The sequence below is a fragment of the Henckelia pumila genome, chromosome 4 (assembly GCF_033568475.1).
Source record: "Henckelia pumila isolate YLH828 chromosome 4, ASM3356847v2, whole genome shotgun sequence".
NCBI classification, from domain to species: Eukaryota; Viridiplantae; Streptophyta; class Magnoliopsida; order Lamiales; family Gesneriaceae; genus Henckelia; species Henckelia pumila.
Window position 1 is genome coordinate 470,591 of NC_133123.1, and position 22,447 is coordinate 493,037.

The 22,447-nt window shown below is 37.3% G+C and overlaps 1 protein-coding gene across 3 annotated transcripts; it reads left to right on the plus strand.

The window, feature by feature from the left end:
- The first annotated feature begins 71 nt into the window (after positions 1-71).
- On the plus strand, positions 72-21,993 carry LOC140867328 (uncharacterized). Of its 3 annotated transcripts, none has more exons than XR_012145113.1 (10): positions 72-183; positions 5,793-5,972; positions 7,403-7,478; positions 18,170-18,306; positions 18,542-18,600; positions 19,514-19,596; positions 20,242-20,725; positions 21,109-21,171; positions 21,275-21,382; positions 21,897-21,993. XR_012145113.1 is itself a non-coding variant. In XM_073272405.1 (4 exons), the coding sequence occupies exons 1-3, from the start codon at positions 7,023-7,025 to the stop codon at positions 7,896-7,898; spliced, it is 303 nt and encodes a 100-aa protein (XP_073128506.1). In that variant the 5' UTR covers positions 7,012-7,022; the 3' UTR covers positions 7,899-7,909; positions 7,998-8,028. The 3 variants fall into 3 exon arrangements, 1 of the variants encoding a protein (XP_073128506.1); XR_012145112.1 differs by having other exon boundaries at positions 7,403-7,474; XM_073272405.1 differs by lacking the exons at positions 72-183; positions 5,793-5,972; positions 18,170-18,306; ... (4 more) ...; positions 21,275-21,382; positions 21,897-21,993 and adding exons at positions 7,012-7,191; positions 7,837-7,909; positions 7,998-8,028 and having other exon boundaries at positions 7,403-7,474.
- Positions 21,994-22,447: the final 454 nt, after the last annotated feature.

Sequence of the window (22,447 nt, forward strand, 5' to 3'; positions counted from 1 at the left end):
AAAATTAGAATAAATTTTTAGAGATTGAGAGTGGGAGGTGGGGCCGAATAGGGCTATCCAAATTGAAAGCAGGTGCACGTGCGCGAACGAGTGGGGGAATGGGACGTCCGATAATAAATCAATAAATCAACGCTATGGGAATATGAAAGTTGAGAGGCGTGGGATCAAGACTTACTCGTCCAGGTTTTCTTGCTTTGATTTTTTCTACAATTTCTTTTTAAAATGTCACGTCAATTTATTTAATTGTCGGATTTATTCGTTGGGACTTTAGGAAGGCGAAGTGTGAAAGGTTTGTTTGTTTTTCTTTTTTCTACCTTTCTGATGGAAACTTGATTTTTTTTTTTTATTGTTATTGAATTTTCTTCTTTTGAATTAAAAATAATTTCTAAACATAGTACCGAGTAAGATATTTCAATTTAAAATTCACCGGATATTTAATAAGCTTGTATTGAGTTGGCATTAATCATCTCATCTCTATTAAATGAGGTGTGGTTGAAAAACTTTTTAACAAATCAATACTTTGAGATTTTCTTCATTTCCATCATATGAAAAACGATAGCTCCAAAACAATTTTATAAAAAAATCGAGGACAGCATGAATCCCAATCAAAAAATAATTGAAGGGAAACTTATATAATTAAGGGGATAATTCCTAAATATATCCCTCTAGTTTCGTTGTTGAGTCAATTATATCCCTTTTGTTTTTCGTATCCTGAAAATATCCCTTTCAATTAAAAAGTGTCTCGAACATGTCCTTAAAACTAAATAATACCTATTCTGCCCTTTATTTTCCAATTTTATTAAAGTTATGCATAAGCCCATCATGCTTCCGTAAGATTAATTAAAATTAAATACCCCTTTGACCATAGTGTCGTCGGGTCATATCTGCCGAGTTTTATGAAGTGCTCCTCACACTCAACCACGCAGTCGCAATAGATGGTTTTTGCACAAGCTCCTTCAACGACACCCAGCACAACCTTAATTCGTTTTCTACCTTAAGGCGTATGATATATAAAATTAATTATAAAATATAAGCATGGATGAACAAGAGACTTAGGAAATTTATTCAGACAACATATTATTACATAAATCAACCTCCTTTGAAGAGGAGGAAATAACTAGTTTAGCTACTCATATTAGTCTTGTTCTTGAAATATATAAAACAAAGATTTAACACAAACTCAGAAAGAGAAATATTACAATAATTTTTATTTCGTAAGAAAACTGAAGGAAATGATCGATGTCTTCAGCTTCCTCAAAATCCTGTATTTATAGCCGAAGTTCCACTCGTTTCACCGAGAAACTTCAGGGAATCTTACAGCTGTCTTGAATTCTTTATGTCATTATTGATGACATCTTTTGCTAGTGGGAGAGTCACATGCCCGATGACATCTTTTACTAGTGGAGGAGTCACATGCTTGACTTTTTTTTTGGATTTATTCTCCTCACATGCCTTTTTTATTGTTGTCGGGGCATCTTTTGCTTTTGCAGTGGGCCCCTGGGAAAACGCGGTTTTGGTAGTCCCTGTCCACCTTTGCTTGTCTCGGAAAAATCTTTTCGATCCGTTCGGGGTTTGAAGGTTTTTCCGAATTCTGGCTCCTTCTGGTTTGGACATTCTGGGCAGATATTCTCTGACCATCTTCCGATATGAGCCATGTTACAAAATTTTCGGCGAGTTTCTTTACTCCTCGTCAGCTTGTTGTTCCACAAAAAGTTCCTCTTCTTTTCGAAGAGTTCTTCCGCAAAAGCCGTAGTTTTTCATGTCATTGTGTTTAACAAGAATGATCCGTTCACAGAATTTTGATAAAATTTGAACGGAAACTTGACCTTATCCATCTCGGTGAGACAAACCCAAATACCCCATGCCCTTATGGTTGAAATTTCATTTTCTCCAAAAGTGGACACCAATGGTATTTCTTCAGATATAAGATCCTTGATAAATCTTTGATTATTCATGTCAGGTCTCCTTAGCTTGATGAAATGAAAGGGCTCGTGTGATCCTTTCCCTGTTGGTTCTGGAGCTGCACTAAAAAAGTATAACTCGAGCACATCTCCTCTGGACAAATGATCATTATTTGCCCATGTTTCTTGGACTGCTTCCTGAATTCATTTTGGTAGTTGTGATATTTCCTGGAAGCCTGGTGAAGTTGTATAAACTGAGGCTAGAGCCCCAAATTCATGTCATAGCTTTACATCCTTAGGATTGACACTGTTTTTTAGCCAAACCCTTGGATATATTCCTGCAACATCAACCCTGCAAGTGCTCGGGTTGATTTCACTTCTTGTGCCTAATTTCTCCCATCTTTGTTGATAAACCTGAAATGGAGAAATGACAGCTGGGTTAGTATCGATCTTAGATTTGCCCTTGTCAGTGTGGGGCCTAAGATTGATCTCTTCCTCTTTTACCCAGAGGCGGAGGGTTGACTTGATGAGTTATCATCATCAATTGTTGCTTTATCTAGATCATCAAAAGCTGATGATAGATTAGCGCTTGTTTCTTGAGTATTAGAATCCTCAACATATTGTTTTACACCTGGTGGCTGTATTTCTTGTTCTTGTAAAACCAATGGTTTTAACATTTCTTGTTTTTGAGAAACCGGTGGTTTTTCTATGGCACACATAATTGGCCCTTGAATAGCAGCCCATAGTTGAGTTTGAGCTTGCATACATCCTATGATTCGATTGGATACTTTGATCCGATCAGCTTGTTGTAACCTGCCCGCCATATCGGAACTTAGGACAAGCTGGTTGAACTCGGTTTGAAGTAGCCCAAGGTGTTCCCTGAGATGCCTCTGCATTTTCATGATGGAATCTACGTCACTTCCTTCCATCTCTTGTTAAGAAATCTGCAAGAATATTTTCATGAGATTTAATAATAACATTATCAAAAATATAATTTTGACATAAAGCTTGCCATCTTAATAACCTAGCTTTCTCAGGTTTAGATTCAATCTTATTCCTTAGGAAAGCTTTTACCTGAGTGTTATCAATCTTCAAAGTGATTTTTTTAGCAAGTAAAAATAATGGCCATTTTTCGAAAGCCCTTTTAACTGCATAAAATTCTTTCTCGTTGATATGCCATCTGATAGCTTCAGATTCTGAAAAAAGACCGCTACAGTATCTGCATGGTATTTCTCCTTCCGAAGTGATCTTAGTAAGCACTGCTGCCCACCATTCATCATTAGCATCCATAAATAACACCAGATCATCTTCATCCACGGGTATAGCCATTTTTGGGAGATTCTTACATATCTCCTTTAATTGGTTCACCCCTTTAGTATGATCATCGGTCCATATAAATCTTGCATCATTTTTTAACAAAGGGTTGAACACCTTTCTGTACATTGCCAGATTGTTTATGAACATCCCTGCAAAATTAACTACTCCTAGAAAACTTTGGAGTTGTTTTACATCTTTGAGTTTATCTGGAAAATTCTTTACTTTTTCCACAATATAGGATTGTAGAATTATTCTAGTTTCATCAATCTCAATCCCAAGGAATTCAATTTTTCTTGTGGCTATGACTGCTTTTTTTTCAGATAAAACCAGTCTTTGTTTACAAATTTTAGAGAAAATCTCTAAATGTTTAACATGTTCATCTATGTTTTTTGATGCTATAAGAATATCATCAATATAAACAAACATGAAGTTGAAATAATCTTTAAAAAGATTATCCATTTTTCTTTGAAATATTTGGGGTGCATTAGCCAATCCCATAGGTATAACTTCCCAGATATAATGTCCTTGTGGTGTAGAGAAGGCTGTGAATTTCTTACTGCCTTCTTCCATTCGAATCTGGTAGAATCCAGACTTAAAATCAAATTTTGAGAACACTTTAGCATTTCGTACACAGCTAATTAAATGTTTTCTACTGGGTATGAAGTACCCATCAAACTCCAGGATTTTATTAATACCTTGGTAGTTAATAACTAACCTGGGTTTCCCTCTTTTTATTTCACCATGATTTCTGACCAGAAAACCTGGGCTGCTATATGGTGAAACTCCTTCTTTGATTAGACCAATGTCCAAATGTTCCTTGATAATCATTCTCATATTCCTTTGATCTGTTATGTTCATTGGGATAGGCTTATATCTGACAAATTTATACTCTTTGCCTTCCTTTAGAGTAAGACTGGCTTTGAGTTGATTTCTATCCCACCATGCCAAAGGATGCTCATTGTAACTTTCTTTGATCCTCTTTTTGACATCTTCAAGGGATACCTTATTTTCTAACTCTATATCTATGTGATTTAGAGTTACTTTTAGAAGCTCCATATCCTCTGTTTGGAGTTCTTGTTCTGTTGTTATTTTCAACATGATTTCTCCAAACCTTCTTGGATCTTTCATTTTTGGGTGAAAAGGTTGTCCTTTATCACCACGCTGGCTGCGAAATATTATCGGCAATTGTCGATAAAAAACAACCTTGAGTCTTTGAACGATAATTTTATGATCACAAATTGTAGTGAACATAAGTCTTCTTGACTCGTTGTCTTGTGTGTACTTCTTAAACATTTGTAAGAAGTTATTTTCTAACAGGATGTCTGCTCCTGTATCATGGAAATAGATTGGTGGTGTTTTAACCTTGTACCAGGGTGTTTGACCTGCTCCTCCCATAAGGATCTCTGCTTGTTTTATTCCTTTGCAAAGAATTAAAATTCTTCGAGAGAAATCTCGTCCAGCAATTTTTGACAATTCTTCTTCACATTCTTCAAGGAAGACTCCCTTTTTTGTTGTACAAATTTCTGCTCCTGAGTCAATATAAGCTGCAAAGTATTCAGCCTTATATTGTTCATACAACATACCAATCGGAATGTATATGGAGAAAGGACTTGTCGTCATTTTTTAAATGGATTACTAAATGGCCCCGCCATTTTTAACAGACTATGTTGTACCTTAGTAATCCGATTAAGACTATTCACCTTTAGTTTTCCTAAGGCTTCAGAAGGTAGAGTATGGTTACTCCTTTCTACTTCCTTAATGCGTGTTTAGTAAATCATGTTCATGACTTACTAATTTCAACAATTGCTTCTTCCTCTGTTTGTGAACAGAGTTTTCGAATCTGATTAAGGGATTGTCCCTTATCCAATTGTCTTGGTTTTCCATCTCGTAGAATTCTTATTGAATCCTCCAAGTTTTTTCTTTTGTCATAAAATCTATTCCTTTTTCAAGGCTTTTCCATGGTTTATGGTCCTCCAGAAACTCTAGGCCAAGAATGAGCTGATCCACTTCTTTTCCTGGAATTCCACAGATTTGAACTTCCAATTCTCCAATCACTACAACAAAAATGTTCAAACACAACACTTAAAAGACAACGCTTTTGGTAAAAAGCGTTGTCTTTTTTTAAATTACAACGCTTTTAAGGAAAAGCGTTGTCGTTATTTTTTTAAAATTCATAAAAGACAACGCTTTTTTTAAAAAGCGTTGTCTTTAAGCGTTTTTTTAGATCTAAGACAACGCTTTAAAAAGTGTTGTCTTTGAGCGTTATTTTTTATATGTACTACAACACTTTTTAAAAAGTGTTGTAGATAAACCAATTTTTTTAATATTAAATAATAAATAAAAATTGAAATTACTTGTGTTTTTTGCCTTAACATAAAAAACCCAAAAATTTCCAAACCCTTCATCGCGTCCCTCTTTAAACGTCTGAAAGATTAACCCTAAATCCCCAAGCCCTTCCATCGCGATTCCCTTTCTTGTTGAGCTCTTTGAATTCCAATTTGACAAACCGTTAATGGCGATTTCTCTGTCTTCTTCTGCTTTTCCATCATTCATCGATTGTTTCTGTTCTTGTAGTTGAAGAGCTTGCGAAGACTTCAGATCTACCTTGCTCTGTTTAAACTTGGGCGACGAGGGGGAGAAAGTGGCGGCTTGCTCGATCTGTTTAAATTCACGAGGAGCTGTAGGGGCTGGGCGTAAAAGCTGTAGGGGCTGGATTTACGCCTTGCAAATCATGGGGAGTTGACACGGCTCAGTGTACGTATTTTTATTCTAAGCAATATGGACCCATTACTTTCTGCTAATCTTCTATTGTCATCAATTCACCTGAAAACGAGTGATCGAATTAGTTCAGCATATGGTAGATATATATTTCTAGTTCCAACGTTCAGCTGCATATTTGTTTTTCCTGTCAAATTCCAAGCATCCTTCACTCATTTACACTGTTTCTGTAAAATATTTGTGTACTCTAAGCATTCTCGTCAAAGTTAGTTTGAAATTGTTCACTGTATTATTTATTTAGTTGTGTATCAGTGTACCTCATTAGTTTTAGCCTTAGTTCATTGGAGATTTCGTTAAAAGGAGATGACAGGTGTTCTCGTTCATTTAAAAAGAGCCATTCGAAAGGATTTGTTTACATTTTATTTCATTATTTGGAGTTGACTTTACTTTCAACCTTGTTTTGCCATTGCACAGGTCATTTTCTCTCATGTTTTTTATTTATTGTGCTATATGTATATATTGGTTCTTGATTTCCCACACTGCATTGCTTTTGAAATTGTGAAAGTGGTATTGAATTTGCTACGCGCAATTGTGCATCTCATTAGTTGCTTTCATTCTCAAATCACGGTTCTTCATTATGTTAAACTGGTAGCCATTGTTATTCTTGGCACAAAATAAGACAAATAGCATGATCAATGCCTGTCCCAAGAGTGCAGCAAATGTGGCAGGACCTAAGTATTGATAAAGTATAACTATAGCCACAGTAATCTGTAATGGCATTAGCCACAAAAAGTGAAGCTGCAGCATCATATCCGAGAGTTGTTGAGCATACACAGCCATGTAGTTTACAATTTGACCAACCCCATGTTCTTGTCTTGCGGAACCTGATAGCCTTAATCCCTTCTTGAATAAAGAAGTAATAAGTGTTGATCGAATATGCATACCAAGATTTGGGTATGGAAGTTAAATTGGTGAGAACTCAAAACTTCCAAGAACTTTGCAACCAGTAGGATACCCACAAGGTAATATCAATAAGAACTCCTCTCCCCTGCTGTGAACTGCTGTATGAGTACCGGACCAACATAAATGACACAAAGTCTTACAACTGCAAGAAAAGCAGTGAAAAAGAATTGTTTCCAGAAGCATCGAATTAATGTTCTAATAACAGGGTGCTTCGAGTTTTCCTCAGGCTTAGGCCAATTTCTCGCAAAGAGCTCCGACATTCGTTCGGCTATGTGTTCCGGTGAAAGGGAAGGTATGTCCTCAACCTTGAGAGGTGATTCGTAACCTTTCTTTAGAAGGGGATTCATCCAAATCCAAAAAGCTTTAGAAACACTAGAAGCTGAAGCATATACAGAAACATTTGATTTGTTCGCCTTTTGTGATGGCCTTTTCTTTTCTTGTCGCCAATTTTATAAAATTTATATTGATATCTATACTGTGACAACGAGCTTGCTTTCTTGCAGGCCTTGTATGCGATGCACTATCTGTTGACCCACTGTCTCGCTGTTGCACAGGAAAAGGAGATCAATTTTCTTGTCAGTGAGTTGGCTCTTTAAGTCTTCTAATAGAAAATTTCTACTCTGTCTCATTGTCATTATCATCTTGTTTGTTTTGGACATTCTTGACGTATTCCCCGCACATTTTAGCTTATAAAACAAAGAACATAAACACCTTACATAGAAATGGCAGGACCATTTTTTCCGTGATTTCTTGGTTGATTGCGTTTATTGAGTCTTCTGAAACTAGTGTTTCCAAATAAAATGCATGTCTTGTTTATTGTTCTTGAAGAAACAATTAAATTGAAATAACGTGTTTATGGTTATCTCAAATGGGCATCATCTTCATTTGCTTGAAGCTTTTTATAATGTTCTATTTATCTCTACTTCTGAATAAGCAGTGGATGCAATCTTGTTTCATAGTGTTGCAACTCATACGAGTATTGTGTTTCATGCTGCTTGAATCCAGCCTTGGTACTTTCACTCTTTTTTTTTTATTTTACTCTGCTTTTGTAACATGTTTTTATAAAAATGGTAATTTGCATTCTACTTGTTGCTTCAGACTGATAAAGAATTGGCACAAAAAATTCAAAATAGCCAAGTCTGTGACTGCTGGTAAATCTTAATTCAGATTGGAATTGACTATCAAGTATTAGTTGAGATGCTAAATCAGCTGCTCTTTTCACGATTTACTTTAGGTTAATAAAATTTTTTGAGTTAACTTTCATATCTTCTGGAGTATTCTCAATTGTGTGAGCCTTGGCTCATATTGATTCACATTCATTCTGAATAAACCTAAAGTCAGGAATTGCTGTTGTGAGGCCTCGATTTTAATCGTAAACTTAGAGTAAAGAAATTGATCAACACAATTAAACAATAAGGATTAAGACATCGAAATATCTTTTTTTTTTTTTTGAATAGTGTCCGCTCGATCTGTAAACTCTTACCGATCAAGCGGCCAAGGATTCCAAAGCCACTGTCCAGCAAAAACAGGACCCCCGCTCGATCGGTAAAATCTTACCGATCGAGCGGACACAAAAATGTCCAACTCTCTGATTTGGTACAGGGGTGCTCGCTCGATCGGTGAACTTCTACCGATCGAGCGAGATGCTCTGTACCAGAAATAAAACTGGTTTTTCCTAAAAAAATTCAACTCCAACTCTATCAAATACTTTCCAAACATCATAATCCCATTCAACAAGATATAAAAGTATTCGATTCTAGATGCATACAATCTTCAACAAAAATCATGCATAAGTTCCAACTAGTTCGACTTATACAAAACAACAGTTCAAAAATACATAAATGACTCCTAACATCTAAGCCTCATTTCTATCATCTCATTCCCGATTTAGCCATGAGGTCTCTGACTTGATCCTGCCCCACCAGTTGCCAAGTACACATACAAACAAAGACAACAGCTGGATAATCCGGTGAGAATAATATTCCCAATAAAAGAGACTAGCATACAATATCACATAATATATCAAAACATGGTATATAATCAAATTCCACATATACCTCAAGTAATTCATTCAATTGCGGAATTAAAATGATATGCATGACTTTAAAACTTCTGGATTATCAGACTCAGATAATCAAAAGGAATTCTTCTTTCTTTCTTCGGTTTGGGATCCCGAGGTTAAAATATTCAACAATCACACCGAGCTCCCATTTCGAGGTGGATGAGGTATATTTTAATTCTCTACACTCTAAGGCATTATAGTGAGTTGATCGACACTTGTAGTAAATCGCCTACCAAGGCCACTCAACTATAATCTCCAGATCGTCTAATTCAAAATGAATAATCAATCGGTTCAATATGAATGCATATGAAATCTCATGCATTCAAATATCAATTCAATCATAAGTTTAATAAGCATATAAACATGCAATATGTGATTTCTTCTAGGACACTCGAATCAATCCGGATTCAAGTTAATCGTCCTATTTCATTCCAAAGTAGTCTTATACCTCTTCTCATCGCTTCACACTCTTCAATCTGTAAAACAATAAATCCTCAATTCAATGTCAACTCAAGTTCATCAATCGATATAGAAAGACATCGATACTATACCAGCTCAACTCTTCCAAACTGACAAAAGCTGCAACTCTAGCAACTCCAAGGACTCCCAATCAATCTATCAGAAGAAGTCACAGATCAATATCGACATCAAAAACTCAATCAAACTCGATACGATCAAAACATCGAAACGATATCCAAAACTCAAACTAACGGCATAATGGCTGTAAACTGATCAAACCGAAATTGCGGACAGCAAAATATCAATTCCAAATACTCAAACCAATCATCTAAAATCATTTCCAAGTCAAACCCAACACATCTCAAAAATATAAGTTTTGAAAATCATAAGAAAAATCATATCAAATCCGATCGTCGATAAATCTCCGAACCGTCTTAGATATACTATCACAGCAACCTCAAGAACATCCTCTCCGAATATCAATCAATTCTAAAGACATCCAAAAATTCAAACCTCGTAGAAATTAGAGAAACTTACTTCCAAACGGAGCACTCGATGTTGTGATCGCAGATATCTACTTCAGATCAAATTCCAACGCACGGATCGAGTTAAAATTGAAATCACAAAAGCTTGGAAGCTTTTTGATCGCCTACAATGGTGAAGGAACGTTGTGGAGGGGATGATGGAGTGATGCAAAAGACTTAGTCAAAGTCCAATATATAACAAAGCTCAATTTTGCGTTTTAGTCTCTGAAATTTCCAAAATTTGCAAAAAGGTTCCTGATTAATAAAAATCGACTCTCGAATTCTGAAATCACTTAATATCTCAAATAACATCAATTAAGATAAAAACGGGGCGTTACAATTCTCCCCCTCTAAGAATAGATTTCGTCCTCGAAATCAGCAATATCAACTCGCAAGTAGATAATTAAGAATTCAAGAACAGAATTAAGAACACACATCAGATGAATAATTCAGGGAATCTCTGCCTCATGTCAGATTCTGTCTCCCAAGTCGCTTCTTCGACTCCGTGATGACTCTACTGAACTTTCACTAAAGGGATCGATTTGGTTCTGAGTTGTTTCTCATTTCTGTCAAGGATCTGAATCGGTCTCTCGAAATAACTCATAGTTTCATCAAGTTCGGCTTCGTCAGGTTGAAGAACATGAGAAGGATCGGGGTGATATTTCCTCAACATCGAGACGTGAAATACGTCGTGAATTCCAGATAAAGAAGGAGAAAGTGCTAATTTTTAGGCTAGATCACCTATCTTCTGCAAAATCTCATATGGACCGATGAATCTCGGTGACAACTTCCCTCTCTTCCCAAATCTAACAGTACCTCTAAACGGAGAAATCTTCAAGAATACTCGGTCTCCCTGATCGAAAGATAGAGGTCTGCGACGGATATTCGCATACTTCGCTTGTCGATCCTGAGCAGTCTTCATTCTCAATCGAATAATCTTCACCTGCTCAGCCATATCACGAATCATATCTGGTCCCAAGCCTGGGGACTCAGACATCTCATCCCAGTACATAGGAGATCTGCACTTTTTTTCGTACAACGCTTCGAATGGTGTCATTCCTATACTCGTCTGGAAGCTGTTGTTGTATGAAAACTCAACGAGAGGCAATGAATCTTGCCAAGTAGTGCCAAAGTCAAGCACCACTGCTCGTAACATATCCTCCAGAGTCTGAATCGTCCGTTCTGATTGACCGTCGGTCTGAGGATGGTATGCTGTACTCAAGTGCAAGCGAGTACCAAGAGCCTCCTGTAGACTGTGCCAAAAATGAGAAATAAACCGAGGATCTCGGTCTGAAACAATCGATCTCGGCACACCGTGAAATCTGACAATCTCTCTAACATACAACTCGGCCATCTGATCGTGACAATATGTCATCCGATACGAAATAAAACAAGTAGACTTTGTCAAACGATCAATCACTACCCAAATGGCATCGCATCCTCGAACAGATCGGGGTAGTTTCGTGACGAAATCCATCGAGATATGATCCCGCTTCTGTTCCGGAACAGATAAACTATGCAGAAGACCTCCCGACCTCTTTTTCTTGGCTTTCACCTGCTGACAGTTCAGACAACGTGATACAAACCTCGCAACATCACTCTTCATCTTCTTCCACCAAAACTGACTCTTCAGGTCGTTATACATCTTTTGGCCTCCTGTATGAACACTGAACCGACTGCAATGTGCCTTTCGCAGAATACTCTATCTCATCTCAACAATATCAGGCACGACAATACGATTATTCACAAATAAAACATCATCACTGATCTGAAACTCAGACTTGTGTCCAGATCTCACTTTCTCTATCGAATTCTGAATACTCTCATCGGATTTCTGTGCTTATCTGATCGACACAAACAACTCTAGCTCGGCCAGGATAGCACAAACTCTGATAGGACTCCTATCTGATTCAAACTCCAATCCAAAATTGCAACAGTCGTTAATCAAACGAGACACACCGATGGTCGAAAGAGATAAAGAACAAAGCTTGCGACTCAAAGCATCGGCAGCTGCATTCGACTTCCCCGGGTAATACTTAATCTCGCGGTCAAAGTCCTTCAATAAATCTAGCCATCTCCTCTGTCTCATATTCAACTCAGACTGTGAAAACAAGTATGTAAGACTCTTATGATCAAAAAAGATCTCAAAAGACTCACCGTACAAATAGTGACGCCAGATCTTCAAGGCAAAAACAATAGCAGTGAGTTCAAGATCGTGAACTGGATAGCAAGTCTCGTGCGGTTTCAACTGCCTCGACGCATACGCTATCACGTGCTTCCTCTGCATAAGAATACATCCAAGACCAAAATGGGAAGCATCGCAATACACTGTAAACCTCCAGAACCTGATGGAATAGAAAGTATCGGAGCACTAGTCAATCTCTTCTTCAACTCAATGAAACTGTTCTCACACTCTTCAGTCCAAACAAAAGGCGCGTTCTTCTGAGTCAGCTGGGTAATCGGCAGAAACACTGGATAAATCTGCGATAGTAACCAGCTAAACCCATAAAACTTCGAATCTCAGGCACAAAAGTCGGCCTACGCCAGTTCATAACTGCCTCGATCTTGCTGGGATCGACAGAAATCCCATCTCCCGAGATAATGTGACCAAGAAAAATGACTCGGTCCAACCAAAACTCGCACTTTGACAGTTTGGAAAACAACTGTTCGGTTCTCAAAATCTGCAAAACAATCCTCAGATGCCCTGCATTATCAGCACGACTCTTCGAATAGATCAGGATATCGTCAATGAAAATAATAACAAACTCATCTAGAAAACGCTGAAAGATTCGGTTCATCAACCCCATAAATACCGCTGGGGCGTTAGACAAACCGAACGACATGACAAAAAATTCAAAGTGGTCATACCTCGTTCGAAACGCAGTCTTAGGAACATCCTCTTCACGAACTCTCAGTTGATGATACCCAGACCTCAAATCTATCTTCGAATAGATACACGAACCCTGCAATTGGTCAAAAAGATCATCTATACGAGGTAAAGGATACCCGTTCTTAACCGTCGCCTGATTCAATTGGCGATAGTCAATGCAGAGACGCATAGAGCCATCTTTCTTTCTAATAAATAGAACAGGAGCACCCCAAGGCGATACACTAGGTCGAATGTATCCCTTGGCAATCAATTCTTCCAACTGCTCCTTCAATTCCTTCAATTCAATCGGAGCCATTCTATACGGAGCTTTAGAAATCGGCTAAGTACCTGACGTCAATTCGATGCCAAATTCAATCTCACGAATAGGCGGTAATCCCGGAATTTCATCTGAGAATACATCAGGAAACTCTCTAACCACTGGTATATCAATCAACTCAGTGCTAGACTTCAAAACATCGATCGCATAAATAAAAAATCCCTCGGATCCTTTCTGCAACAATCTAGTCATAGACAATACAGAAATCAAAGGAATTCTAGAACGAGAACCCTTACCAAAGAATCTCCACTCGTCTGACATCTCTGGTCTGAAACGGACTATCTTCTGAAAACAATCTACTGTAGCTCTGTACTTAGTCAAAACATCTATGCCAACTATGCAGTCAAAGTCAGACAAACCAAGTACAATACAGTGGAACTCGATCAAATTTCCTTCAAAACTCAATCCACAATTCCTAACAAAATTCCTCGAAACAATTCCTCCACCTAAAGGTGAAGTAACAGAAACTACAGAAGGTAATGGCTCAAAAGGCAAGGCATGCATCAACACAAATTTCTCAGATATGAAAGAGTGAGAAGCACCTGTATCTATCAAAATATTAGTAGGATAATCAAAGATCATACAATTACCTGCAATCACATCATCAGGTGCAGCCTGAGCCTGATCCTCATTCAGAGCATACACTCTCGCCTGCTGTCTAGGAGGTTGGTTCAAATTCTGGTTGCCTCCTTGACGATTCTGTTGTTGAGGTTGGAAAGAGTGAACTGCATTCAATTGCCTCTGAGGCTGAGATGACTGTAGAGAAGCATTTCCACTATGTGCTTGCTCAGAGCCCCGTTGAGGACAAAGTCTAGCATAATGCCCCGTCTGCTGACAAATATAGCAATTCCCAAAAATTTCCCTACACTGGTCACTGGAGTGACGACCTCCCACACTTGCTACAAGAAGTACCAAAGGAACCTGAACCTTGGCTATAACTGTTCTGTTTCGAGCCACCAGAACTTGAAGAACTGCTTCGCGAGTTCTTAAACTGCTTTCCTTTGGGACGAAAGTAATTCTTCTTATAACCTCCACTGCTAACACCTTCAGTCCTCGGTGGTTGATTCTGGTATTGGGACGGTTGGGCCTGAAACTGCATCTGTTGTTGCTGAGGGGCAAACTGATTCCCTCTCTGCCTTATCAGTCCAGCTTCCGCACCCTTGGCATGATCCATTGAATCAGAAGTTATTCGGCCTTCCGGTATTCACCAGAACAAAGATATCAGGGTTCAAACTGTTAATAAAGTGGTCAGCTTTCGCTTCCTCATTGTCAGAAATGTGTGGATCAAACCTCAATAGACTGTCAAATTTGGTAACATAATCTTCGATACTCAAATTTCCTTGCTTCAAATTTGCGAACTCGACATTCTTATCCTTACGGTACGAAACTAGGAAGAATCGTTTATAAAACTCAGTCTTGAACAGAATCCAGTTGATAAACGTACCTCTGTTCTCCATGGCTTTCTTAGTCGAGGTCCACCATTTCTTAGCCACTCCGTGCAGCTGATGAATAACCAATCTAATTCGCCGGTCATCGGAATAGTCGAGAGAATCAAAAAGCTGATCTATATCATCCAACCAGCCCTCGCAATCCACGAGATTCTCTGTACCTTTCAAGATCGGTGGTCGGAAAGACTGAAACCTCTTCAGTAAGGTTTCCATAGGGGTAGCCGTGGCATCCATCTGATTATCAACCGTATCGCCCTGGTCATTCTGAGAAGTCACTACAGGTGGAGTTTCAGTCGTAGGAAAAACTGGCGGAGTATTCAAGTTCAATCTTCTTCGAGTACCCATCTAAAATCAAAGGGATTAGGACACAGATATCTCAATCTCAAAATTCCAGTGTCCCACAACCTCTGATCTTCTAACACAATTCAAAAGATGGAACTCGGATCCAATGAAAGATTATAGTTCATATCTCAATCAATTCATGCTTTATAAATTAAATCACATAATCATGTAATTCAAATAATTCTCAATCAATAAAGCATGCTCGCATCGTATTTAATAAATCAATTAAATAACTCAAACACATGCGAGAAGCCAATACAAGCAGACTCGATCTACCCCGCTCTCTTCTAAATTCAGTCCAAGATCTTAACTCTCTCTGATACCACTTAATGTGAGGCCTCGATTTTAATCGTAAACTTAGAGTGAAGAAATTGATCAACACAATTAAACAATAAGAATTAAGACATTGAAATATCTTCTTCTTTTTTTGAATAGTTCCCGCTCGATCTGTAAATTCTTACCGATCGAGCGGCCAAGGATTCCAAATCCACTGTCCAGCAAAAACAGGACCCCCGCTCGATCGGTAAAATCTTTATATCGAGCGGACACAAAAATGTCCAACTCTCTGATCTGGTATAGGGGTGCTCGCTCGATCGGTGAACTTCTACCGATCGAGCGAGATGCTCTGTACCAGAAATAAAACTGGTTTTTCCTCAAAAATTCAACTCCAACTCTATCAAATACTTTCCAAACATCATAATCTCATTCAATAAGATATAAAAGTATTCGATTCTAGATGCATACAATCTTCAACAAAAATCATGCATAAGTTCCAACTAGTTCGACTTATACAAAACAACAGGAGTTCAAAAATACATAAATGACTCCTAACATTTAAGCCTCACTTCTATCATCTCATTCCCGATCTAGCCATGAGGTCTCTGACTTGATCCTGCCCCACCTGTTGCCAAGTACACATACAAACAAAGACAACAGCCGGATAATCCGGTGAGAATAATATTCCCAGTAAAAGAGACTAGCATACAATATCACATAATATATCAAAACATGGTATATAATCAAATTCCACATATACCTCAAGTAATTCATTCAATTGTGGAATTAAAATGATATGCATGACTTTGAAACTTCTGGATTATCAGACTCAGATAATCAAAAGGAATTCTTCTTTCTTTCTTCGGTTTGGGATCCCGAGGTTAAAATATTCAACAATCACATCGAGCTCCCCTTTCGAGGTGGATGAGGTATATTTTAATCCTTTAGACTCTAGGGCATTATAGTGAGTTAATCGACACTTGTAGTAAATCGCCTACCAAGGCCACGAAACTATAATCTCCAGATCGTCTAATTCAAAATGAATAATCAATCGGTTCAATATGAATACATATGAAATCTCATGCATTCAAATATCAATTCAATCATAAGTTTAATAAGCATATAAACATGCAATATGTGATTTCTTCTAGGACACTCGAATCAATCTGAATTCAAGTTAATCGTCCTATTTCATTCCAAAGTCGTCTTATACCTCTTCTCGTCGCTTCACACTCTTCAATCTGTAAAACAATAAATCCTCAATTCAATATCAACTCAAGTTCATCAATCGATATAGAAAGACATCGATACTATACCGGCTCAACTCTTCCAAACTGACAAAAGCTGCAACTCTAGCAACTCCAAGGACTCCCAATCAATCTATCAGAAGAAGTCACAGATCAATATCGACATCAAAAACTCAATCAAACTCGATACGATCAAAACATCGAAACGATATCCAAAACTCAAACTGACGGCATAACGGCTGTAAACTGATCAAACCGAAATTGCAGACAGCAGAATATCAATTCCAAATACTCAAACCAATCATCTAACATCATTTCCAAGTCAAACCCAACACATCTCAAAAATCTAAGTTTCGAAAATCATAAGAAAAATCATATCAAATCCGATCGTCGATAAATTTTCGAATCGTCTTAGATATAATATCACAGCAACCTCAAGACCATCCTCTCCGAATATCAATCAATTTTAAAGACATCCAAAAATTCAAACCTCGTAGAAATAAGAGAAACTTACTTCCAAACGGAGCACTCGATGCTGTGATCGCAGATATCTACTTCGGATCAAATTCCAACGGACGGATCGAGTTAAAATCGAAATCACAAAAGCTTGGAAGCTTTTTGATCGCCTACAATGGTGAAGGAACGTTGTGGAGGGGATGATGGAGTGGTGCAAAAGACTTAGTCAAAGTCCAATATATAACAAAGCTCAATTTTGCGTTTTAGTCCCTAAAATTTCTGAAATTTTCAAAAAGGTTCCTGATTAATAAAAATCGGCTCTCGAATTCTGAAATCACTTAATATCTCAAATAACATCAATTAAGATAAAAACGGGGCGTTACAGCTATCCTTTGACCATGTGATGCATTGTTGTAACGAACATTGCAGGCTTCTTATTGTGTGTATAAATTATTATCCTTTTTTTGAAATTGAGTTATGAGAAGATTTTGACTTTGATTTATGCCTCACGGGATTATATGGAAGTTTTTTTTTTTACTTTTGTGCTAGGAGATGTTGCCATAATTTTGAGAGTGTGGTATGTGTTCATTTGTGATTATTTGGGCTAGTTAACCATGTTGACTTTCCTGAAAGCAGTGATCTTTGGATTGTGTTGTAATAGTTACACTAAAAAGTGTGATCCTTTTGAATCTTGAGAGTCCGTAAACGGCTGCGGGATATAGGAATCTTTACCCGTGCTGGAATCTCCTTTTTACTGTTGTTTTTGTGGTTTTGTTTCCTATTACATTTAGTAGCATGTACAGTTTCTGTCATGAATAGTGTTAGCGGGAATATGGTGGGTCTGGGGATGGACCCGCGAGACAAAAGTGCGCTTTTTGAGGTTCATGTTGTTTTTTTATTGATGATTCTGATTTTTGGGGATTTTTTTTTGGAAGTGTTTCCTAAAAAAAGAAAGAAAAAGTTTATTTTGGTGATCTGAATCAACTAAAAAGTCTGATTTGAGCTGAGAGATTATGATGGAAGATAAGCCTTGGTAAGGAAATAATTTGGTACAAATAATTCTCGTATTTATGCTGATCAGTTTGGATTAAGGACTGTGCTTGTAGGTAGTAGAAGGCACATTTACTGATCAGTTTGGATTAAGGACTGTGATTGATATAGATTTATGAGCTTTGTTTAGGTAGTGTGAACTGTGTATTGGTGAATGGTGTCTTGAGATGCAGTTTATCTTGTTTTTGCTTTGGACGCAGTGAAAAAGTTTCCATCCAGGCTCTGAAGTCCAGCGACTGGCAACTTGAAGGAGAATTTGATATATTTTACAGCCAGCCCAAAATTAAGTCATTTGCTGACACTAGGCACTTAGAGAAGCACGACAATAGATACAAAGGTTTTCTTTTTGAGAACTTGCTAATGTGATTTCTGAGGGCATATAGCCTTTCTCCTTTCCCTTCTTGTTATTTGATTTATAAATTCAAATTCCATGGCATTCTTCTTGATTTCTCTTTTCCTTTGAATTGGGAAAGCATCTGAAGTCTAATTTATTGGACTATACAACAATTCTTGGTTACATTACTGCCTGCTTTTTAGCCTGAAACCTTGAGACACTTTGCCATGGTGTGCAGATACACATACTGATATGATATTGGCTGATGGAATCACTCTCCTGTGCAATGATATTCAGGTAGATTTTGCAACTGCTCACTTACAGGTTTTTGTTATCGTTTAGTAATTCCTATTCAGAGATTTGGGGATAAGCATCCTCCGACATCCTTGTGCCTTGTGGATTTTTTTGGATCACATTTTTTTCATCTCTAGTTTATATTTTTTTATGCCATTGAGTGTTATTTAAATATTCTTTGGATTTTTTTATTTGTCAAGTTGATCCTCAGGACATTGTCATGGTAAGTTCTAAAACCGTGTTTTCTGAACATCTAGCATAAGTTAACATTTTTATGTGGTTTTAATCAAATAACACGTTAAAAATAATGATAATAGGTCATACGTGGAGCCACAAAGGTGGCAACATTTTTTTAAGGGTTGTGCTGGTATTTACCCTTTTCTTTTTAAAATTAAATCTGAACCTGCAAACTGCTGCTCAAGAGAACTCCAGGATTTAGTGAAATGTCTACACTTTACAGCAATCAGTACCTAATTTGTTGTAACTGAGAATTTATGGATCGTCCTCTGCGATGTTCAAATTTTATTTTTTTTTTTGTGAAATAAAGGATTTTGAGTCATGGGAATTGGGAATAATATTCTTTAGCCATCTAACCTATCGATTGCAGATGCATCATATTTTTTTGTTTTGTCTATTTCTCTTAAAAATTTTCCTACCTTGTTTTGACCCATTGATCATAGACATAATTTATTTTATTCAACAAGTAAATTTTTAGATAAAAAAGAGTCTATACAACTACATTGGCGTGTCTAGGAAAAACAAAATTTCAAACTATTTACCAATTCATCCAAAAACAAAAGTGATGGAAAAACCGATTATAGAGATCTATAAACAACAAACTTAACATTGAAAATGATTGGATATATATGGGAATGGCCATAATCATGACATACGTTTATATTGGTTTGGACTGCAGCTGGTTGTTTCATGGCATATGAAGGCTGCCACAATGTGGGAGTTCTCAAAGCAGGAGTTTATTGGTGGATTGCAATCTCTTGGGTGAGTACAGGTCAATTTTTTTATTCTCTGTCAAGTTAAAACAATGGAAGCAACAACTAATGCATTATAAAGGATCAGTGCTTTGAGAATCTTTGTGTGACTTTATGTTTCCACTTGCAAAATTCTTACACCGGTGTAGATTTTGTCGGCCTCGTGTTGGTTTCGTCCCTGTACATTGGGGCCGTTTCTTTTTAATAAGGACAAATTTAAAAAAAAATATGCTAACCTATTTGAAATATTATGTCCTTAGGCTATCGTGTTGGAGTTTGATATGCTTCCACTGTGTTGTCATTTATAAATTTATGGTTATTTCATTCCATCTAATGCCTTTGCTTGAACCTGAATATATTCAAAGTATCTAAAAGGAATCTTCCTCAATTTCATTTGGTGGAAACTAAATGCACTCGTTTACTCGTTATCTGTGGCTTTCTTTAATGTTTTAACTGTAGATTCATGCTAGCATATTCTCTCCAGTTATTTTTTATGTGTTTATATGCGGCTCTGTTCTATCATTTGTTTTCTCCATAAATGCGCATAGTATGTTGTTTGCCACTCATATTTGATTTTCCTACCTTCTCAATTATTTCAAATTTTGTTTTCAGGCTGTGTTATATTTAACATGTGTTATCTAATGTCGTATTTCAGAAGTCTGGTTCTTACTGGTGGCGGAGATCATCGCTGACTGTGGTGGGCATTTCCTTGGGCCTCATCAACAGTTCCTTCTGTAGTCACTTGTTTCGTATTTATTCAGAGAGACTGCATTGTTAGGATTGACACACAGTCCACATGTTATGTGTAACGCCCCGAAATTATCTTAATGGACTTTATTTGAAAGAATCAGAGATTCTAGAAGTCGAGGGCCGATTCGATTTGGATCAGGGACTAGAATGCAATTTTTGGAAATTTCAAGGACTAAAACGCAAAATTAGATTTGTTATATTATTTGGTATTGGAATTCATTTGACCAAGTCTCCTTAGCCTTCTTCATCTCCTCCATCACGTTTCTCCTCATTGAAGCTTGGGAAACGTTTCTTCAAGCTTTCAGATTTGAGTTTCCGGTCGATCCGTCCGTTGGAATTTAATTCTGAAGACAGATTAGCAATCACAGCATATAGTGCTCCGTTTGGAAGTAAGTTTCTCTTATTTCTAAGAGGTTTGAATTTTTGGATGTCTTTAGAATTGATTGATATTCGGAGAGGATGATTATGAGTTTGCAGTGATCGTATATCTAAGACGGTTCAAAAATCTAACGACGATCGGAATTGTTATGATTTTCTTAGTGATTTTCAAAATCTTTGAATTTGAGATGTGTTGGGATTGGATTGGAAATTATATGTATTGATTGAAATGAGTTTATTGGATTGTTGAATTGCTGTCTGTGTTTCCGGTTGGATCAGTTTATAGCCATTATGCCGTCAGTTTGAGTTTTGGATATCATTTCTATGTTTTGATCGTATCGAGTTTGAGTGAGCTTTTGATGTCGATATTGATCCTTATGACTCCTTCTGATAGATTGAATTGAAGTCAGCAGAGTTGCGAGATAGCAGCTTTGGACAGTTTGGAAGATTGAAGTCGGTACAGTATCGATTTTTTTATTTATCGATCGAAGAAGTTTGATTGAGTTTTGAATGAATTTGATTGGATATTGATTATTATCCTTATTATTGATTTTTTTCAGATTGAAGTACCTTCGAAGCGAATAAGGTATAAGATGACTTTGAAATGGTATAGGACGATTAACTCGAATCCGGATTCATTCGAGTGTCCTAGAAGAAATCACATACTTGCATGTTGATATGCTTATATGAATTTATGATTGAATTTATATTTGAATGCATGAGATTACATATGCATTCATATTGAGACGATTGATTATTCATTTTGAATTAGACGATCTGGAGATTATAGCTGAGTGGCCTTGGTAGGCGATTTACTACAAGTGTCGATTAACTCACTATAATGCCCTAGAGTCTAGAGGATTAAAATATACCTCGTCCATCTCGAAAGGGGAGTTCGGTGTAATCGTTGGATATTTTAACCTCGGGATCCCAAACCGAAGAAAGAAAAAAAGAAGAATTTCATTTGATTATCTGAGTCTGATAATCCAGAAGTTTTAAAGTCATGCATATCATTTTAATTCCGCAATTTAATGAATTACTTGAGAAATATGTGGAATTTGATTTGATATCATGTTTTGATATATTTACATGTTATTATATGCTAGTCTCTTTTACTGGGAATATTATTCTCACCGGATTATCCGACTGTTGTCTTGTCTTTGTATGTGTGCTTGGCAACAGGTGGGGCAGGACAGAGTCAGAGATCGCATGGCTAGATGGTCGAGTTGATAGAGTGAGTCCTTGGTGTTTTAGAAGTCGATTATGTAATCGAACTTGTTTGTATTAGGATTGTAATAGCTAGAACCGATGCATGTTCTATCCTTTTGAGTATTGATCAACTCTAGAACTTCATGTCTTATTTGGAGAGATTGTGATTTAATGCATGATTATGTTTTGATGAAAATTTGGGAGTTGTATTGCTTGATTTCGGCTCTGTAATTGCTGAGGTTTTTCTGGTGTAGCAGAGCACGGACCCCGTGCCTCTTTTGTGTAAGGGTCTGTGCCTCCTCGCATTTCAGAATCTTGGTTTTTTTTGTGCATGCACGGACCCCGTGCCCTTCATGTGTAAGGGTCCATGTAGGCTGGCAGAAAATTGGCTATTTTTTATGTTTTGCACGGACCCCCTTCCGGACTTGACCCGGGGTCCGTGTGGTTTTGAAATTGTAGGCACGGACCCGTGCACGGATGTGTGCACGGGGGTCCGTGCATGTGTTGTATAAAAAAAAAATTCA